The 16,623-nt window shown below is 40.2% G+C and overlaps 2 protein-coding genes and 1 long non-coding RNA gene across 8 annotated transcripts in view; 2 read left to right on the top strand and 1 right to left on the bottom strand.

Annotated features, from left to right (window-relative positions):
* Positions 1 to 924: 924 nt before the first annotated feature.
* ifi44g (interferon induced protein 44g) lies at positions 925 to 6,539 on the top strand. Of its 5 annotated transcripts, none has more exons than XM_030432296.1 (9): positions 925 to 979; positions 1,446 to 1,514; positions 2,570 to 2,742; positions 3,589 to 3,646; positions 3,785 to 3,980; positions 4,551 to 4,703; positions 5,082 to 5,253; positions 5,620 to 5,720; positions 6,190 to 6,539. In XM_030432296.1, exons 2-9 carry the CDS (start codon positions 1,477 to 1,479, stop codon positions 6,373 to 6,375), a joined length of 1,077 nt encoding a protein of 358 aa, XP_030288156.1. In that variant the 5' UTR covers positions 925 to 979; positions 1,446 to 1,476; the 3' UTR covers positions 6,376 to 6,539. The 5 variants fall into 5 exon arrangements, with proteins under 5 accessions (XP_030288156.1, XP_030288157.1, XP_030288160.1 ...); XM_030432297.1 differs by lacking the exon at positions 925 to 979 and adding an exon at positions 992 to 1,009; XM_030432298.1 differs by lacking the exon at positions 925 to 979 and adding an exon at positions 1,045 to 1,234.
* Positions 6,540 to 8,167: 1,628 nt separating this feature from the next.
* Positions 8,168 to 13,920, top strand: LOC115591089 (interferon-induced protein 44-like). The gene is made up of 8 exons (XM_030432731.1): positions 8,168 to 8,270; positions 8,788 to 9,328; positions 9,540 to 9,588; positions 11,057 to 11,252; positions 11,362 to 11,514; positions 11,621 to 11,792; positions 12,912 to 13,012; positions 13,183 to 13,920. The coding sequence occupies exons 2-8, from the start codon at positions 8,857 to 8,859 to the stop codon at positions 13,375 to 13,377; spliced, it is 1,338 nt and encodes a 445-aa protein (XP_030288591.1). The 5' UTR covers positions 8,168 to 8,270; positions 8,788 to 8,856; the 3' UTR covers positions 13,378 to 13,920.
* Positions 13,326 to 16,623, bottom strand: part of LOC115591091 (uncharacterized) — a 22,967-nt gene continuing 19,669 nt past the window's right edge. For both annotated transcript variants that reach the window (XR_003985896.1, XR_003985897.1), the window contains one exon: positions 13,326 to 13,579. This is a non-coding gene — a long non-coding RNA (uncharacterized LOC115591091). The remainder of the gene's footprint in view (positions 13,580 to 16,623) is intronic.

Raw genomic sequence — 16,623 nt, 5'->3', positions numbered from 1 at the left:
CAGGCACTTGGGGGCCATACACATTATGGGTTACTGATAGAATTATTAATGTGGCAGCTGCCCCTTGAATTAATACAAGTCAATGGAGTGAACTTTATAAAGTGCCCTTCTACAAGGTGCTATAATGATGATGATCATAAACGTTAACTACTCTTTATATGTTAAGTATACAGGTAGGCACCAAGCCGATGTACGTACTTTTCTCATGTTTTATGAGTGTTTACAGCTACCACTATATGTATTCATTTTGGAGGTCATTTGAGGTGAGATTTCTCCACATTGCTCCAGTGTTATGTAACTAAATGGGTACCTGTGATAGAGTAAGGCATCAAGAAGAAGATGCAAAGACAATGATGAACTAAGGAATAGATTTGACGTAAGGTCAAAGGTCAGAATAATATAAACAGAGTTTATTCATTTTGGAGCTGATTTTGAGGAGAGATTTTTCCAATTTGCTGCAGTAGAATAATAGTCTTTATTGTCATTGTACAGGAGAGTACAATGAAATTGAAATTTTGCCTGTCACCAAATGTGCTGATATCACGGTTTAGCCAGGTGGGTCACCGGGACCCAAGGACAGCGTGAGGGTTATTGCTGCTTACCTGTGCTCATGGTGCGTCCCATTGCACTTGGAATAAACGGTCTCGTGTTGCCTGTTTCCCGGACATAGACACACTCGTGACTTTTTCCTTTCTTTCTTTTTTTAAGCTCTTCATCAATTGTTACTTTATGTTAAAGAAATTGTAGAAAAATAGGAAGCGGACAACTTCTCTCTTTGACTGTTTTACAGTCGTTTATTCAAAACAAGACTCAAAAGTTATCCAACGGCTGGAAAACTGCTAAACTTAAACTCCGGGTTCTCCTCAGTTGCCAAGGTTACCCACCGCTCTGTAACCAAGCCCCTCTGTTGCCGTGGTTACTCACTGACGCTTACGAGGGGCTAGCCTAACAGTCTGTTGAGGAGGAAACTAACCAAATGGTGTATTATGTCCGCTCAGTTCACTACAATGTAGTGTTTGTTTTGTTTTTTTTCACTTTCATTTTCACTTCTATTCAGTTATGTTGTGCTCAATAGTCTTTTAGAGTATGTGTTAGGAGCCGACTCCTCCTGTCTTTCTTTAAGTGACCTCAACTGTTATATCAGTTGCTGTAGTTACTTGTGAAGTCTTTTGAGCATATACACTGGGATGGAGGACGTTACATTAAAACCGACTGGGACACTTTAAGATAGGAGGTCAGGGATATCGTTTAAAAAAACAGACTTCCTGCGTACACGGCAGAGCGCCATTATTTAGTCTAACAGTTACTGCTTATTTGCCGTTAGCCCTGTTAGCCCTGTTAGCCGTGCCTCCTCTGTACCAACGTTTAGGTTTCACTTTCACTTTGTTTTCCTAGGAAATGACACAGTCTGTGTTTCTATTATCTCCTCGGTTTTGTCCCTTTAGTTGATCGCTACGTCTACATGCAGCTGTGATCATGCAGAAAGATTCCGGAGATAAAACAAAACTGGCCAGGTAATGTTTCTCAAAGAGCGAAGATTCAGTTCAGTTCCTTAAATGGTGGCACTTAAGGTGGCAGTTCATGTGAGTGAGTTACTAAACTGTGGTAATTGTGGATTGTGTTCACTGTGTTGGAGACTGTCAACAGCTCTGTAAACTTTTCTGAAAGCTCGGAAAGTTGAGTTAGACTGGGTGATACTATAAGTAGTTAGCTTGACGTTGACTTAACGTTAGCCTCCGTTGTTTTTAAAAATAACTGCGTCAGAGGTTTTGCACGTTTATTGTTTTATTGGTTCATTTTACACAGGGACAGTGAACAATAAATGTACTGCAGCAGATACAGCACACTGCTCATTTTCATCTATTGACCCTGGGCGTGTCTGGGCTATACAATGAACATTACAGTATAAAGATAAAATGATTCAATGAATGGTGCACAATGTAGTTTTGAGGAAGACATTTTTGTAATAAGGGAAAGGTCTCCTTTGACTGTTTTTTTTTTTTGTAATGCCCAAACAAGCTAAATAAACAAACTCTTTGTTTCCATGACTTTTTAAACTGAGGAAACAAATTTACCTTAATGGACACCACAATTTGATAAAGCAGAAGTCACGCCGCTTCTGGATTCCCTCATGGAAACTTGTTGCAGAAAAAAACTTTGTATGTAAGTGAACAGAGAGAGACAAATCATTTTTTAACCTGCTCGAACTACACATATGATGTTTCTCAATTTACAAGATATTTTTTAAAGTAAATAGTCACAGTTTGTCTTAAAGGTGGTATTTGTAAGAAAAGTGGCTTTTTAAGTCTCATTTCCAACTCTTGGGCCTTGGTGGAGGTATGCACTCTACTGAGCGCCATTACAGTTTATTATATTTATTACAAGTCCAATTTTATTATGAAATTCGAGTGGGTGCCTTAATTATCTTTAGGAAACTTTCCATCTCAGCAATGCAGCGATTTTACACACTATTAGGTCACACATGCAGTATTATAACTCAGTTAATTTCTGCTACTTTGCTTTAACTGTGCTTACCCTCTGATGCATATGATTGCTTCCCTCTCTTCAGAAACGCAGGCTTCTCATTTGGTTTAGCTTCTACATCCACCTTTGGCAGCGCAGCAGCTGCCGAAGATGAGGAGAGAGACTCTTTGAGTAGAGCCTTTAACGAGAGTCTCAGCAAAGTTAAAGCCGCCAGTTCAACTGTTAAAAAGGAGGACAAACCTTTGTTTACATTCCCAGGTAAGCTACTAAACAGTCCAGTAGTACCACTGAATATGCACTGCAGAAAGGTTATAGTTCTTCCTCAATGTTTGGATGATGTGTTGGTTTTCCAAATATTTAATACATGCTCCAGAACCCTTTAACAGAAATGCATAATGGTGTCTAAAAAGAAAAGCCTATCAACCAGACACTTATCAGTCCTGACAGAGAAAAGGAAAAGGGCCTTCATGTATATCAAATTGACCTCTGATAATCTTGGGAGCTTTTCATGAACTGCTGTGCCTCTCTATGATGAAACCTCTTATTGTCTAGTGTCATGGGAATAAAGTTGGACAAACATTATCCCTGTACTCTTCCGCCTACGCCAACATTTCATACCTGTATTTCCTTTTCTCTATGCTTCCATTGTTTCGATTAGAGTGTGGAAGGTAACCAGCCTGTTGTCACTTTACAGTGTATTTGCCAACATACTTGGTAACTAGTTTAATGCATCTGCATACTCATAATGAATATATCACTTCATGAAGACAAAGCTTCAATATCATGAGCAGAAGTGTCTGTAGTGTCTGTATTTAGCTTCTTCATTCCTGTTTAATCTTGTGTAAACTTTATGTAGAGCATGTAAAGTTAACATCAGTAAAAATCGAGACTACTTCATTGTAGCTTCTGTAAATATCTGGATGTCGTATCGCTGCATGTTTTCCTACTTATCAATAGAAAAAGAAAAAAAGAAGAATACATCCAACACATTGGATACACTTTAATAGTCAGGTGTATTTTCCTTAATTTTACCTTTCAGAGGAAGTGAAACACAATAAACACTGGGTATTTCATTAAACATCATCAACTCTGAACTCTCTTCAGGAGCTCAACCTTTTGGAAAGTTGGAATCTCAATGGAGAGACGTAGAATGGACAGAAGAGTGAGTAAAGCTGCGACATTCGGTCAAGCTTGCAACTATTTTAGTGTTTTTATGAATTATTTTATTATAGTCTCCTCATGCCTGTATTCTGCTTTTTTAAATTATTAGTCAAAGCAATTTTGTTGAATTCTCCTCAAGGCAAAAGACGACCCTGATGAAGACTGTCAGCTCCTACAAGCCGAGCAGTAAAGAGGTGACTAAGGCTCGGGTTCTCCTCTTGGGCCCAGTCGGTTCTGGGAAGTCCAGCTTCATCAGTTCAGTCCAGTCGGTGTTTGATGGACGAGTCACCAACCGGGCCATGGTGGGCTCCTCCTCTACCAGCTTCACCAAGAAGGTATAAGTGGAGCACTAATATGAAATTGGGAACTGAAATTCTTTGCTGGTTGTCTTTCTTTGAGCAAGACAGTGATTCCTATTAGATCAAAGAGGGTGTCTAATCAAGAAACACAGTGCTTTGTCAAAGTCTGTCCATGTGGCTTTTATTATTAATATTATATTCGTAAAAATGGATATCTATTTCTATGCAGAAGCACAGTATTTGCTGAATCAGAGTCAGACTATAGCCAACAGTTCTAACTGGTCTGTAAACATAACTGGCACATTAAAGAGGAAGTCTTTGTTTAGATATTTGTTTTTAAGATATCAACTGGCTGCACCAGAAGCTCTCAAAACACTGGCCGTTTCCCCAGTTGGCTAACTTTGTTGTCAGACAACAGCTGATGCTTTCCAAGATTGTTTAAGGTTTACAAGGTGAAATAGAAAAATAAAAATAACAAAATTACAAAGATTAAAATTTAGATAGACAAGACACTGAACAAAGATGTTTCAAGTTCCGAATCAGTAGGGAGGCTGTTTCAAATGCTTTAGGCATCTACTCAGTTAACTTTGTTTCCGTCTGTGTCAGCTGCAGTCCTTCAACATTCGTGGTCAGAAAGGAGAGGATCCTAACAGACTGGTGCTGTGTGACGTTATGGGCCTCGGGGATGGAGAGATGACCGGACTGACCCTCCATGACACCCTGTCTATCATTAAAGGACATGTGCCAGAGGGACACAAGGTAAGCAGGATCAATATTGTCGATTTGTTGTTTGTGTCAGACATCTTAACAACAACTTAATGAATTGGTACAAAATTCTGGTTTTCAGAAGATTAGTCCTAATTATTTTTTGAGCCTCTGACTTTTCCTCTAGTGCCACCACGAGGTTGAGATTTGTGGTTGTGAGAGAAATGTCTCGACCACTATTGGATGGATTAGCATAAAATTCACTAAACACGTTCATGCTTATAATTGTAAGAACTTTGGTCATCCTCTGACTGAAACTAATGACATCAGCCTTAGCTGTACCTTGTGTTTAGTGTTAATTATAAAATGCTGGAATGCTAACATGTAACATGAGTTGTTTTTTTTAAAACATTCGTCATTTCTCTCTCCCAGTTTAGCCCAGATCAACCAGTGAGGTCTGAGACTGTGGGCTATGTGAAGAGGCCAGGCCTGAATGAAAAGATCCACTGTGTGGCCTTTGTGGTGAACGCCTCTAAAATCATGTCCTACCCCAAAGGCCTCAGCACCACCTTCCAGCAGCTCAGAGAGCACATCAGTGACTTGGGTAAGAAAAGGACAAACAAGCAGCTAAACACAAAAATATGTTCACACACAGAAACATTGTTCCTCCCAGACTGGTAGCATTTTTAAAAAATAAATAAAAATAAAGTGAATCAGCTGTTCTTCTGTGTTGTACTTTGATTTTTGTTTTAATTGTTTTGACATTTAACCTGTGTTGCATTCAAGATTTCCATGACAGCTGCAAATTTTTGTTTGACTGATGTGCAAAACAGCATGGGGCTTGGCACTTACAGTACATCTATTGAGATTTATCCACACTGTCAGTAATTTATTTTTTAAAAATAAATTGAATCCTGTTTCTGTGATTATTGTGCTGAAACCTTAATATGTATCACATTCTGTCCATTAGGTGTTCACCAGGTGGCTCTGCTGACCCACATAGACCAAATTTGTCCAGATACAGCCAAAGATGTCACCCAGGTTTACAAGAGCTGCCTCATTCAGAACATGGTAGGTTTAAATAAACAATACGACCTGAGAATGAAACTCAAAAATCATCTATGTTACTTTTGAATTGTTTTAAGAGTTTGCCTACATTAAATGTGTGGAAAGCAGTGGTAAAGTCAAAACAAATCACGGTTTGTAACTGTGTCTGTGTCAGAATGTGTTTGCACATAATTTTTGGATTTTGTTATGCTTACATTTCCAAAACTCAGAAACTCGCTATCAGATTCTCCCCTGTTTGGATCATTTTGAAGCTGAGAGAATATAGTAGATTATTTGGAGAGCATCTTTTCTTGTAAAAAGCCCAGTGGACCGTGTATTGTCAGTGTTGTCACAAGCTTATTAGTTCATCACTGTGGCAAGCTTAGTGTCTCTGTCACCCAATGTGGCATGGCCTTGTTTTAAACCAGCTGCAGAAACTGAACACTGATGATGTGAAAATATTAAAGTCACACGTTTTTGGCTGTGTTTGCAGATGGCTAAGGCTGGAGCTCTGTTGGGTATGTCCACCTCCTACATCGTCCCAGTGAAGAACTACTCGTCAGAGTTGGACCTGGATATGAGCACTGACATTCTTCTGCTTGGTGCTGTCGACCACATCCTGCAGTATGCTGACCTGTATTTCCAGGACAATACACCACAATTTGACGAATGCGCTTGAATAATCAGTTGTAATGCAATGTCAACAGCTCAAGAGCAAGTGCTTGTGTGTAGGAATTGAACATTTCTGACTTCACTGACCCCTAGTGGCAATTTTAATGCTATACACAGTGGATTTCATACATTTTTTTAAAAGCATTTGTATTAAAAGCATGCAAAACTGTACTTTTTCATGTTTTTTTACTAAATTTCAATGTGCAAAACTATAAAATATTTATGAGAAAAAAGTCTGAGTCTGTCATATTTTACTGTTATATTTTATTATTTTATATGCACATTTTAGCGTGATCTGTGCTTTGTATCAAGGACGTTGGATCTAATGCTAGAACCAATGGTGTGACCACAGTTATTCTTGAGTGACTTGTATCAGTGGATTCAAAACACCTGCTGCATTCACCAATTATCTGCTGCTGAAAATGTTCTTACATGGTTGGTAAGAATGACATTTCTGAGGGATCTGCACCTGTCTTACCAGTTTCGCACAGACAGCCTGTCTTTCTCCTAAGAGAGGATACTTTTGATGTGAATTAATTTAAAGTTTACATTTGTTGCTGAAATCAACTAAATGAAGAAAGATTCAATCCTAACACATAATCGATATTGTGTTTATAATGGCATTATTATCAAGTCTAATTTAGTGTAATGTGCAACAAATTTCATTCTCACACAGCTGCCTCAGGTCTTAATGCAGTTAGCTCTCCACAGGAACATCTTCTGATATATACATCTGTAAAATGTACAATATTCTCTCTTCCAACTTAGTGATGGTCATGTGACGTGGACCACCTTGAATTAGAAACATGATTTATAGTAACTGCTATGACTTCAACCAGTTCTCAGTAAAAAAAAACAAAAACATCTGATGTGCCAAACAAACTTTATGCCGTTTATTGTGTGCACAAGTTTTTTTTTTCCCCCATGTCCCTTTAGGGGCTCCGTACCAAACAGCTAATTCTGCTATAGACTCTTGTTTGGTGTTGTGTAGTGGATTGGATGATTGAAGTCTGAAGAAACAAGACATATTGGCAATTAAACAATTAATTAATTTAACAACAGGAGCCTCAGTAGTGTATGGAAGAGCCATACACAGCCACAACAGCCTGGCACCTCCTCCTCATGCTGGTCTCACACTGCTGTGGGATGGCATCCCATTCTTCAACCAGCATTTGTCGCAAGTCAGCCAGCGTGGTTGTGTTGGTCACTCTGACACGAACAGCACGTCCAAGCTGATCCCACAAGTGGGATTGGGGTCAGGACTGCTGGCAGGCCGTTCCATCCTCTCCACTCCCAAATTCTGGAGGTAGCCTCTGAGAAACCCCGCTCTGTGTGCGACCTTGAACATTAAGTGTGACTGTGATGATAACTGAATCTAGTTATCCAGGGGGATCAATCAAGTTCAGTTAATCTGGATTTTCAACCTTTTTTGTATCTGTGTGACTTTGTGTATATAGACATCAAAGGTTCATTCAGCATCCTTCCCACAATGTGTCATGTTGTGCCACCATGATAAACCTAGTGATAAAATAAATTCTACAAACTTTAGGCAGCCCTGATTTAGACCAATAAGCCTCACTGAAAAAATAGTTTAGTATAAGACTATGATGTATGAGGACAGCTGTGTTACAAGTATAATCGCTTTAACACATGGGATTGAGGGTAGATTTGCTTTCTGCTAGAGCTGCACAGAAAGCACTCTTAAGGAAACGAAGGATTTTTACAGCTTCCGGAACACACAGTAAATTGTTGTATTCAGAGACATACTTTACTTTTATTTTGAAGGCAACACCGGTTTCGTTTCTGCCAAATGGAACACGACCCGCCTACAGGCTTCCTGTCATTTGTGCCAACACACAGCTAAACGTGCGCTCCTTCCTCAAATGTAAACAGGAGAAGGAGGTAAGGATGAAAAACATATTAAAATAAATTGGCAATAGTGCAAAGTTGTGTGTCAAAACACAGTTTGACATAAAACCTTGTGTGTTATTATCGCGGCTGCAGTCTGTAATAACTGAGGTGTGGCGAATCTTTTCCAGGAAATCGAAAGTTACTGTTAATAATATATAAGCCTAATGTAGGCACGAGCTGTCAAGGTGTGGCAAGGTGTGGTGTGTCGTTTCTTTTGAGAGAAAATGTTCACAGTTTCCATCAGAATGTGTGGCAAGGTTGCTAAATATGCAGGACATCCAATGTTTAAAATAAGATTGCTTGTTGAACGTTTCATTGAATATAGAGTTCGTAATATCTCCCATGTGTTGGAAACAACATTTTTATAAATAAAGCTTTACCTTTTCCATCATTACTCTTGAAACATTTGAGTGCTACAGTTTAGGAGCTGTTGTGAAATGACTGAAATAAAGACAGCCTATATTATATCCTATATCTTAATGAATCTGTCCATCTTTTTGTATTTCAGACATCAAAGTGAGTAAACAGCAAAGGTGTTCTCAGCATCCTTTACACACTAGAAAAACATCTGTCCACTATGAACCCCAAACTAACCAGAAGCCAGCAGAAAACAATCTGCTCCCAGCTGGGGAGAGTCAAACTCCAGCTGCTGTACAAGGCCAGCATCCATGGTTTCACCGGAGCAGCCTTCCACCAACGATGTGACACCCACAGTCCCACAGTGTCTGTAGGCTATAACGCCTCTGGTTTTGTGTTTGGAGGTTACACCAAACAACCTTTCAGTCAGTCTGGACAGTATGTGAATGATGACCAGGCCTTTCTTTTCACTTTCAGTGGAGAAAAGCTCCTCAAATATCCAGTCACTGTTCCTGCTAATGCAGTGAGAATGGTAGGTAACTCTGGTCCATATTTTGGAGAAGCATTGGTTCTTGCCAATGGAAGCCAGCCTGTAGTCTATAACAATCCAGGAAATTATTACAACTTTAATGCTGCAGAGATGCATGGCAACGACCTCAACCTGACTGAGTGTGAAGTCTATCACGTGGAGGGTGAGTTCTGTATAAATAAATTGTTTTCGTTGTTGTCCATTGGAAATCAGTTTTGTTCCTTCCCTGAGACATCACAACACTGTGTTGGCCCACAGGGGATTTAGGATTTAAAGTGAATGTAAACCAATCTCAAAGTTGTAAAAATGGGCAATACATTCAGCAAAATTGATGAGATCATTGTTTTGTAAAAGTTGTATTTTCTCTTCAACAGAGACCAAAGAACTGGAGAAGCCATGGAGGACTGTAATCTGGGAATCTGAGTAAGATGGAGAGAGCCACCATCCTGATCCAATGCTTTTAATATGCTTCATTATAGTACAGTATATTTTATTGACCTCAGACAGGTAATCTTAATGAGACCTGCCGCCATTTGATTTTTAAGAAAGATCACTATACGATACGATAAGATACGATACATTACAATATGATACAATACCATACAATTTTGGCGAGAGTTTCACTTTAAGGAACAGGTGAGACAACACTCTCTCCCTGTGATTGGACAGAAGCCAAGTCAGTGCAGAAAATTCAATATAGTTTCTTGTTTCTATTTTGAACTGCTGTCAGCCTCATTACTAATTCTTTCAAGCCGGCTTTCAGACTACCACATGACAGTTTAAAGGAATAGCTTTTGAAGTGGGGCTAAATAATGTTGGTGTACTACCTACAGTAGGTGATCATTAGCATGCCCCAAGTTTGGAACAGCAGCAGAAATATGGTAGTAAGAGGTTAAACAACATACAGCTGACTGGAGCTGGAGCAAAACTAATTTCTACTCTAAAAACAATTCAGGGTACACTTTATTAGAACATCTTCATGGTTGTATCTTGCAGTCAGACAGGAATATAAAGCCATGCATATTATATCCATCTTTACTCTGTTCAAAGCCACCAGACTCTTTTGGAGAAAAAAACAGTAATTTTACCTCAAGGAACACAGGAGTTGCTGATCTATCGCTGCCTCGATCAGTCAATTTGTTGTTGTTTTTGTTTGTCTTTGGGGTTTAAAAGGGTTAGTTCAGATTTACCTAAATCACACAGTGACACCAACAAACTGATCGAGGCAGCAGCACACCTGCAGCTCACATGTTCTGCAAACCTAAAATTGTTGATATTATCAAAGGAGTCTGGTTGTTTTTTAGAAAGAGATACAAGCTCTTGAGTTTCACGTTTAAACTGCTGTCAGACAGAAAGGTAACGTGGTGAAAATGTTTAGAAATAATTTACACTACAACTCAATGATTGTTTTGGGTTTAAATTTTTTAACAGGTTTTGTTGCCGACTCCATCTGCTGCAGTGCATTACTTAGCTTCCTAAGATGATACAGTGACTGTGTTTGAATGGGATGATTTTCAGACAGCTTTGTACAATTTTGCCTTCAGCCACTATTTTGCTGGCGAGCATTTGCCAAAACCTGTCATCTGAAATTTTGTTGTGTGTTGACCCTCAGAGCCACCATAGAGCTTTACTTGACAAGCTGTTGTAGAATATCAAATACAATTCAGCAACTAAGCAAAACATCATACGGTGAAATGGTCTTCCGTGCTTCCTGTGCTGTAGTGTTTTAAACTGTACAAATCTTTAACAAATATCATAAATTTACTTGCAACCATGACTACTTTCATAATGGAGGTCAACACAAATGCATAAATAATCTCAACCAGGCTAAAAACAACAAACAAGCTATTCAGTCAATGAAATAATTATTTATCTTTTCTTGTCCCTGCAGGACGAGGACAGAGCTGATGGAGAATATTAAGAGCTACAAACCCCCGGTCAGCTCTGTGTCCCAGATTCGGGTTCTGCTCATTGGACCAGTTGGCGCTGGAAAGTCCAGCTTCTTCAACTCTATCAGCTCTGTATTCAGAGGCCACGTCACCAACCCGGCCATGTCTGGCAGCTTCACCTCCAGCCTCACCACGCAGGTCAGTTCCTGACATTTCATGATTTCCGTTTGTTTTGACTGATTTTCAAATGTATGTTCTGGCCTGTCCCTGTTTTGTGTTTTTTATTCCTTCACTATGTACGAGACAGTTTCGCTCCTACTCTTTGAAGGCTGGACAAGAAGGAAAGCCTCTGCCAATCATCTTGTGTGATACCATGGGACTGGAGGAAAGCACAGGGTCTGGGCTTAATATTGATGACATCAGCAACATCCTTAAAGGTCATCTGCCAGACAGATATCAGGTACATCATTTTGTTACATGGAGCACGATATTGAATGTATGCGTCATTGATTTGGCTTTAGTTTACTCAAACTGTCTCTGTCTTTTCCCTCAACTGTGTGACTCAGTTCAACCCCTCTGTTCCTCTGGATTCGGAGGCCCCTGGCTACCGTAAGTCTCCAGTGCTCAAGGACAAGATCCACTGTGTGACCTACGTTGTTGATGGCTGCAAAGTCTCCATCATGCCCTCAAAGCTGGAGGACAAGCTGGAAGCTATCCGCAGAAAGGTCAACTTAATGGGTCAGTTAATATACATACATGCACTCTTAGAAAGTAGCAGTATGGGTGTCTGCTTTCTCAGTGTCAGCATATTACAACATACATGCTACAGCATGACACAACTTTCTCCTGACAATCCACAAAGATGCTCTGTATTTTATAAATGGGAAAATGAGTTGTCCAACTATGCCAAACGATGATGACTAATAAGTGTCTGAAAGCTCAGTACTGCTGACTGGAGAGTAACTGGTGCAATTCCAAAGTCCACACCCACAGGCTTTGAGGCGTGTTCATGGTAAATCCATGACGGTTCAGGATGTCACACTGTCTCACAATTTTAAGTGACTGATGGCTCTTTCGCAGACATTTTAGCCCCTTATGGCCACATCCTGTAAGTTTGCATTTCTGCAGACTTTACCTGTTGGAATTAAACACAGTTGAACACAGTGTTGTAACATTAAACATAAGGTTACCATGGGTTACCAGGGTAACCCAGAAAAAACGACAGTAATCTGGATGCTTTCATTATTATTCTTTCTTCACAAACAGAGAATTTTCTAAATCACCATCTAATAGCTCACATTTTGTCCTAAGTCTGAGTCTCTGCTTAAATCACTCAGTTAATTAGACAACAAAAAAAATACAAGCTTTTGAAGCAATATGAAACTTCCTACCTGAAATCTCTGACTGGGTATGTTTCAATTTGTGTTTATATTTACTCAGTCTTTGTTTTTATTATGAGAATATAAAACATCAACTAAAGGTTTCAAAATTACAAGCTGAAGGGAAACATCACTAAGTGCCGTCCCATTCCCTCTCAACCATTTCAACCCGTTCCAGACTCTCTCACTCGAACACTAATCAGCTGATGCTGATCGTACTAATCAACTATAAATTTAGTGGGACATCGGGATTGGGCCATTGATTCTAGGGAACAGTGAATCAGTAAACAAGAGAGTGATCCATACATGATGCATAGATTTCCCTTCAAAAGTTATTTTTTTGAATTGTGATTCAACTGCATTTAAATAGCAACACATTTTTACTTTTACTTTAGAAGAGCCCCCGCAATATTTTGACAGGCTGATACCTAAAAATCTCCAGCATTTTGAAAATGTTCTTTCTCTCTGGTGTTTTCAGGGATTCCTCAGCTGGTCCTGCTCACTAAAGTAGATGAAGCCTGCCTTTTGGTGAAAGAGGACGTGAGAAATGTTTATAAGAGTGACTACATCAAGGAAATGGTGAGGACTTTATACAGAAGAAAAAAATGTTTGTTTTGTCTTTTTTATTTCAGGTTTGTAGTGTGTTGTTAGGCCTCCATCGATATGTTTAACTGACAAGCCATCTTTGGGGGAAACCCCCCCCCCCCCCAAACTATAAATCACCCTCATCTGAATTCTTTGTGATCCAGATGCAGGAGGTCAGCACTCGGCTCGGTGTGCCTCTGTCCTGTGTTGTTCCGGTGAAGAACTACAGCGAGGAGTTGGAGTTGGACCCAAACTGTGACATCCTGCTGCTCAGCGCCGTCCAGCAGATGCTTCGTTTCGCTGTGGATTACTTTGATGAGATCAGCGACCAATTGAGCAACATGGAACTGAAAGAATAGGAAGCATTTGTGCAGCAGATATAATAACTTCAGTATCTGTAATGAAATGTCTCTCAACATGATCCATCCATTTACCAGCACTGTGCTCCCCTTCCTCAGTCTTTCCAAGCACCCCTGGGAGATGTAGTGCCTCTAGTATCACGTAGACCTCGCTGCACCTCCGATTTCTGGCTTCTGTTCTCATTGTGATTGTCTCCCTTTGCTGCAAAATATTTGATTTTCTCTCATTTTTCCATTTGACATGAAGTTTTACACCATTATCCTTTATTGTGGGTTTCCTGTGATTGACATAATGGTCAGTCAGCTGATTCAGAGAAGTTAATCAGCTCTCACTAAATTGTGTACCGAGAAGAATCCTGATTTTTTTACCTTGTTGGTGACAAATAGGATAAATCCAATAATCTGAGTCCTAGTCCTTTAAAAAGACTCATTTTGTTCTCCTCAGTTTTAATGTAATATCAGTTGTTGTGTCAGCGTTTTACAAGTTGTGACTGCTCTGTGTTCACGTGGTACAAATAAATGATAAATTATTGATAATTGAAATAGACCATTTGGATTTAATCCAACTGTGTTTTTCACTTTACACTGTTACATACACTTTGGGTTTTGGTGTTTTGAGTCAGTTTCCCTACAGTGTTTGTCAGGAAAACAACTTTACAGGTGTTTAGAAGGTTGTAATGGCAGATAATCTTTTTTATTTCTGTGTTGCATGTTCTGAACATTTAACTTTACCTTCTAGTTGTAAATACACTCAACAGCAATAGAAGTTCTTATTGTGGTAGTGGATTATTTTATAAAAGTCTTGCTTTTATTAATAACCCCTAAATCATGTTGATGAAGGTTCTCAGTCATTCAGCTCATGTTGGTTATAAGTTGCGTATTGTAGCAAATCGTGTTTCAGTTTCTTGAAGACGTTTCTCCTCTCATCCAAGAGGCTGCTTCAGTTCTAACTTACTGGAGGGGAGTTGTTGGCTTTTAGGGACTCTGAAACTCAAAGCTCACGTGTCTTTAACAACTCTGTAAGGACACTCCCACATAGAGTGTAAAAGCCTGCAACTCCCCTCCAGGTAATTAGAACTGGAGAAGCCTGAGAAGAACGTCTTTAAGAAACTGAAACACGTCCAGTTGCATACGATACAGCACTTAAGGCTCCTAAATCAATTAATTCTGTTTAGTCATTTGTAATTGAAGAGAAATTCATTGTGCACGAATTAACAAAAAATCTGAATGCAGGTCAGAGAGTTACTGTACAGCAAACTGTTGAAGTCAGACCAGCTGAGGAACGCTCCCTCCCTTTGTCACTGGACTTTGGTACAGCAGACTGTTAACTAAACACAATCACAGCTGCAATCTCACTCACCACATGTTTCTGCATCACTCAAATAACACTACAGTAAAGTGAGCCGCTGTTTGATTTTGATGTTCCCAGTGCATGTTGGACTCCGGCAGGGCTGCCCTTTGTCACCGGTTCTGTTCATTACTTTTATGGACAGAATTTCTAGGCGCAGCCACGGGCCGGAGGGGATCTGGTTCGGGAGCCAATGGATCTCGTCTCTGCTTTTCGCGGATGACGTGGTCTTGTTGGCTCCTTCGAGCCAGGACCTCCAGCATGCCCTGGGGCGGTTTGCAGCCGAGTGTGAAGCGGCTGGGATGAGAATCAGCACCTCCAAATCCGAGGCCATGGTTCTCGACCGGAAAAAGGTGGCCTGCTCCCTCCAGGTGGGAGGAGAGTTCCTGCCTCAAGTGGAGGAGTTTAAGTATCTTGGGGTCTTGTTCACGAGTGAGGGAAGGACGGAGCGTGAGATTGACAGACAGATCGGTGCAGCGGCCGCAGTAATGCGGTCTTTGTATCGGTCTGTCGTGGTGAAGAGAGAGCTGAGCCGAAAGGCGAAGCTCTCGATTTACCAGTCAATCTACGTTCCGACCCTCACCTATGGCCATGAACTCTGGGTCATGACCGAAAGAATAAGATCCCGGATACAAGCGGCCGAAATGAGTTTCCTCCGCAGGGTGGCAGGGCGCTCCCTTAGAGATAGGGTGAAGAGCTCTGTCACCCGGGAGGAGCTCAGAGTAGAGCCACTGCTCCTCCACATCAAGAGGAGCCAGCTGAGGTGGCTCGGGCATCTGTTTCGGATGCCCCCGGGACGCCTCCCTCGGGAGGTGTTCCTGGCATGTCCCTCCGGGAGGAGACCCCGAGGAAGACCCAGGACACGCTGGTGTGACTATGTCACTCAGCTGGCCTGGGAACGCCTTGGGGTCCTCCCGGAAGAGCTGGAGGCAGTATCCGGGGAGAGGGAAGTCCGGGTGTCCCTGCTCAGGCAGCTGCCCCCGCGACCCGGCCCCGGATAAGCGGAAGAAAATGGATGGATGGATGGATGGATGGATGTTTGATTTTCATTGCGCCTGAACCAGAGTAAATGGGGTAAGCATGGTCCTAGAGCAAAGCGAAGGTCCTAAAAGATACATACAGTCTACATGTTTTTGCTGATGTGTTCTTTATGAAGATTGAACATTTTCCTCATGTTTAATCAGGTGCAAGTTTTATTTTACCGATCATTTATCAGATGAATCAAAGTGATTGTTTACTCTGATGTTCTCCTTAATGGTATTAAACCCAATTATTCCCACTGTATCTCTTTGTTGAAATTTCACAGTAAAACACTCTTAACTTTGTACGAGTCTGCTGTGTTTTTTACTTTTTAACACTTAACACAATTATTTAAATTGTGTTATGAAGTGTTAAGAGGGATTTCCATAGCATTATACTTGTATTAACAAAAGTAAGGTGTATGCGTGTAACTTAGTAATGATAGTGATAGTCAATTCAGAAATGGCTGTTCAAACAATAAATGGTAGTAAACAACTTGGAAATTCAGGGTTACTTATAAAAGCATTAACAATTAGCTGTGTAATGGTAAATAATGATACCCTATATAACTGAAATAGTTAAACTAATGTGCTGATAAACTGACAACTTACTCATCTGCTGCATTCATTTTTTTTATTACTGTACTTATTTTTCTGTGTAGTGACATGTATCTTCAACGTATATACAGTGAAATTTAACTAAATTTGATAGAGATAGAACAAGACACCAGGAAGAAGATGCAAAGCCAATGATGAACTAACCAATGAAGGAATTGACATAAGGTCAAAGGTCAGAATAATATAAATAAAGTTTATTCATTTTGGATAGGAAGCCTATCCTTTTGTTCCACAGGACATCAGGAACACTTATTTTTTTTC

Source organism: Sparus aurata, chromosome 11, assembly GCF_900880675.1.
Source record: "Sparus aurata chromosome 11, fSpaAur1.1, whole genome shotgun sequence".
In the NCBI taxonomy this organism is placed as follows: domain Eukaryota; kingdom Metazoa; phylum Chordata; class Actinopteri; order Spariformes; family Sparidae; genus Sparus; species Sparus aurata.
The sequence above is the reverse complement of the archived record's forward strand: the minus strand, read 5'-3'. Positions and strand labels throughout refer to the sequence as shown.

Coding starts and splice junctions, on each gene's coding strand:
- LOC115591089 (XM_030432731.1), top strand. CDS start 8,857: ATGAACCCCAAACTAACCAGAAGCCAGCAGAAAACAATCTGCTCCCAG. Junction 9,329..9,539: donor TGAAGTCTATCACGTGGAGG/GTGAGTTCTGTA, acceptor TCTCTTCAACAG/AGACCAAAGAACTGGAGAAG. Junction 9,589..11,056: donor ACTGTAATCTGGGAATCTGA/GTAAGATGGAGA, acceptor TTGTCCCTGCAG/GACGAGGACAGAGCTGATGG.
- ifi44g (XM_030432296.1), top strand. CDS start 1,477: ATGCAGAAAGATTCCGGAGATAAAACAAAACTGGCCAG. Junction 5,254..5,619: donor AGAGCACATCAGTGACTTGG/GTAAGAAAAGGA, acceptor TCTGTCCATTAG/GTGTTCACCAGGTGGCTCTG. Junction 5,721..6,189: donor GCTGCCTCATTCAGAACATG/GTAGGTTTAAAT, acceptor CTGTGTTTGCAG/ATGGCTAAGGCTGGAGCTCT.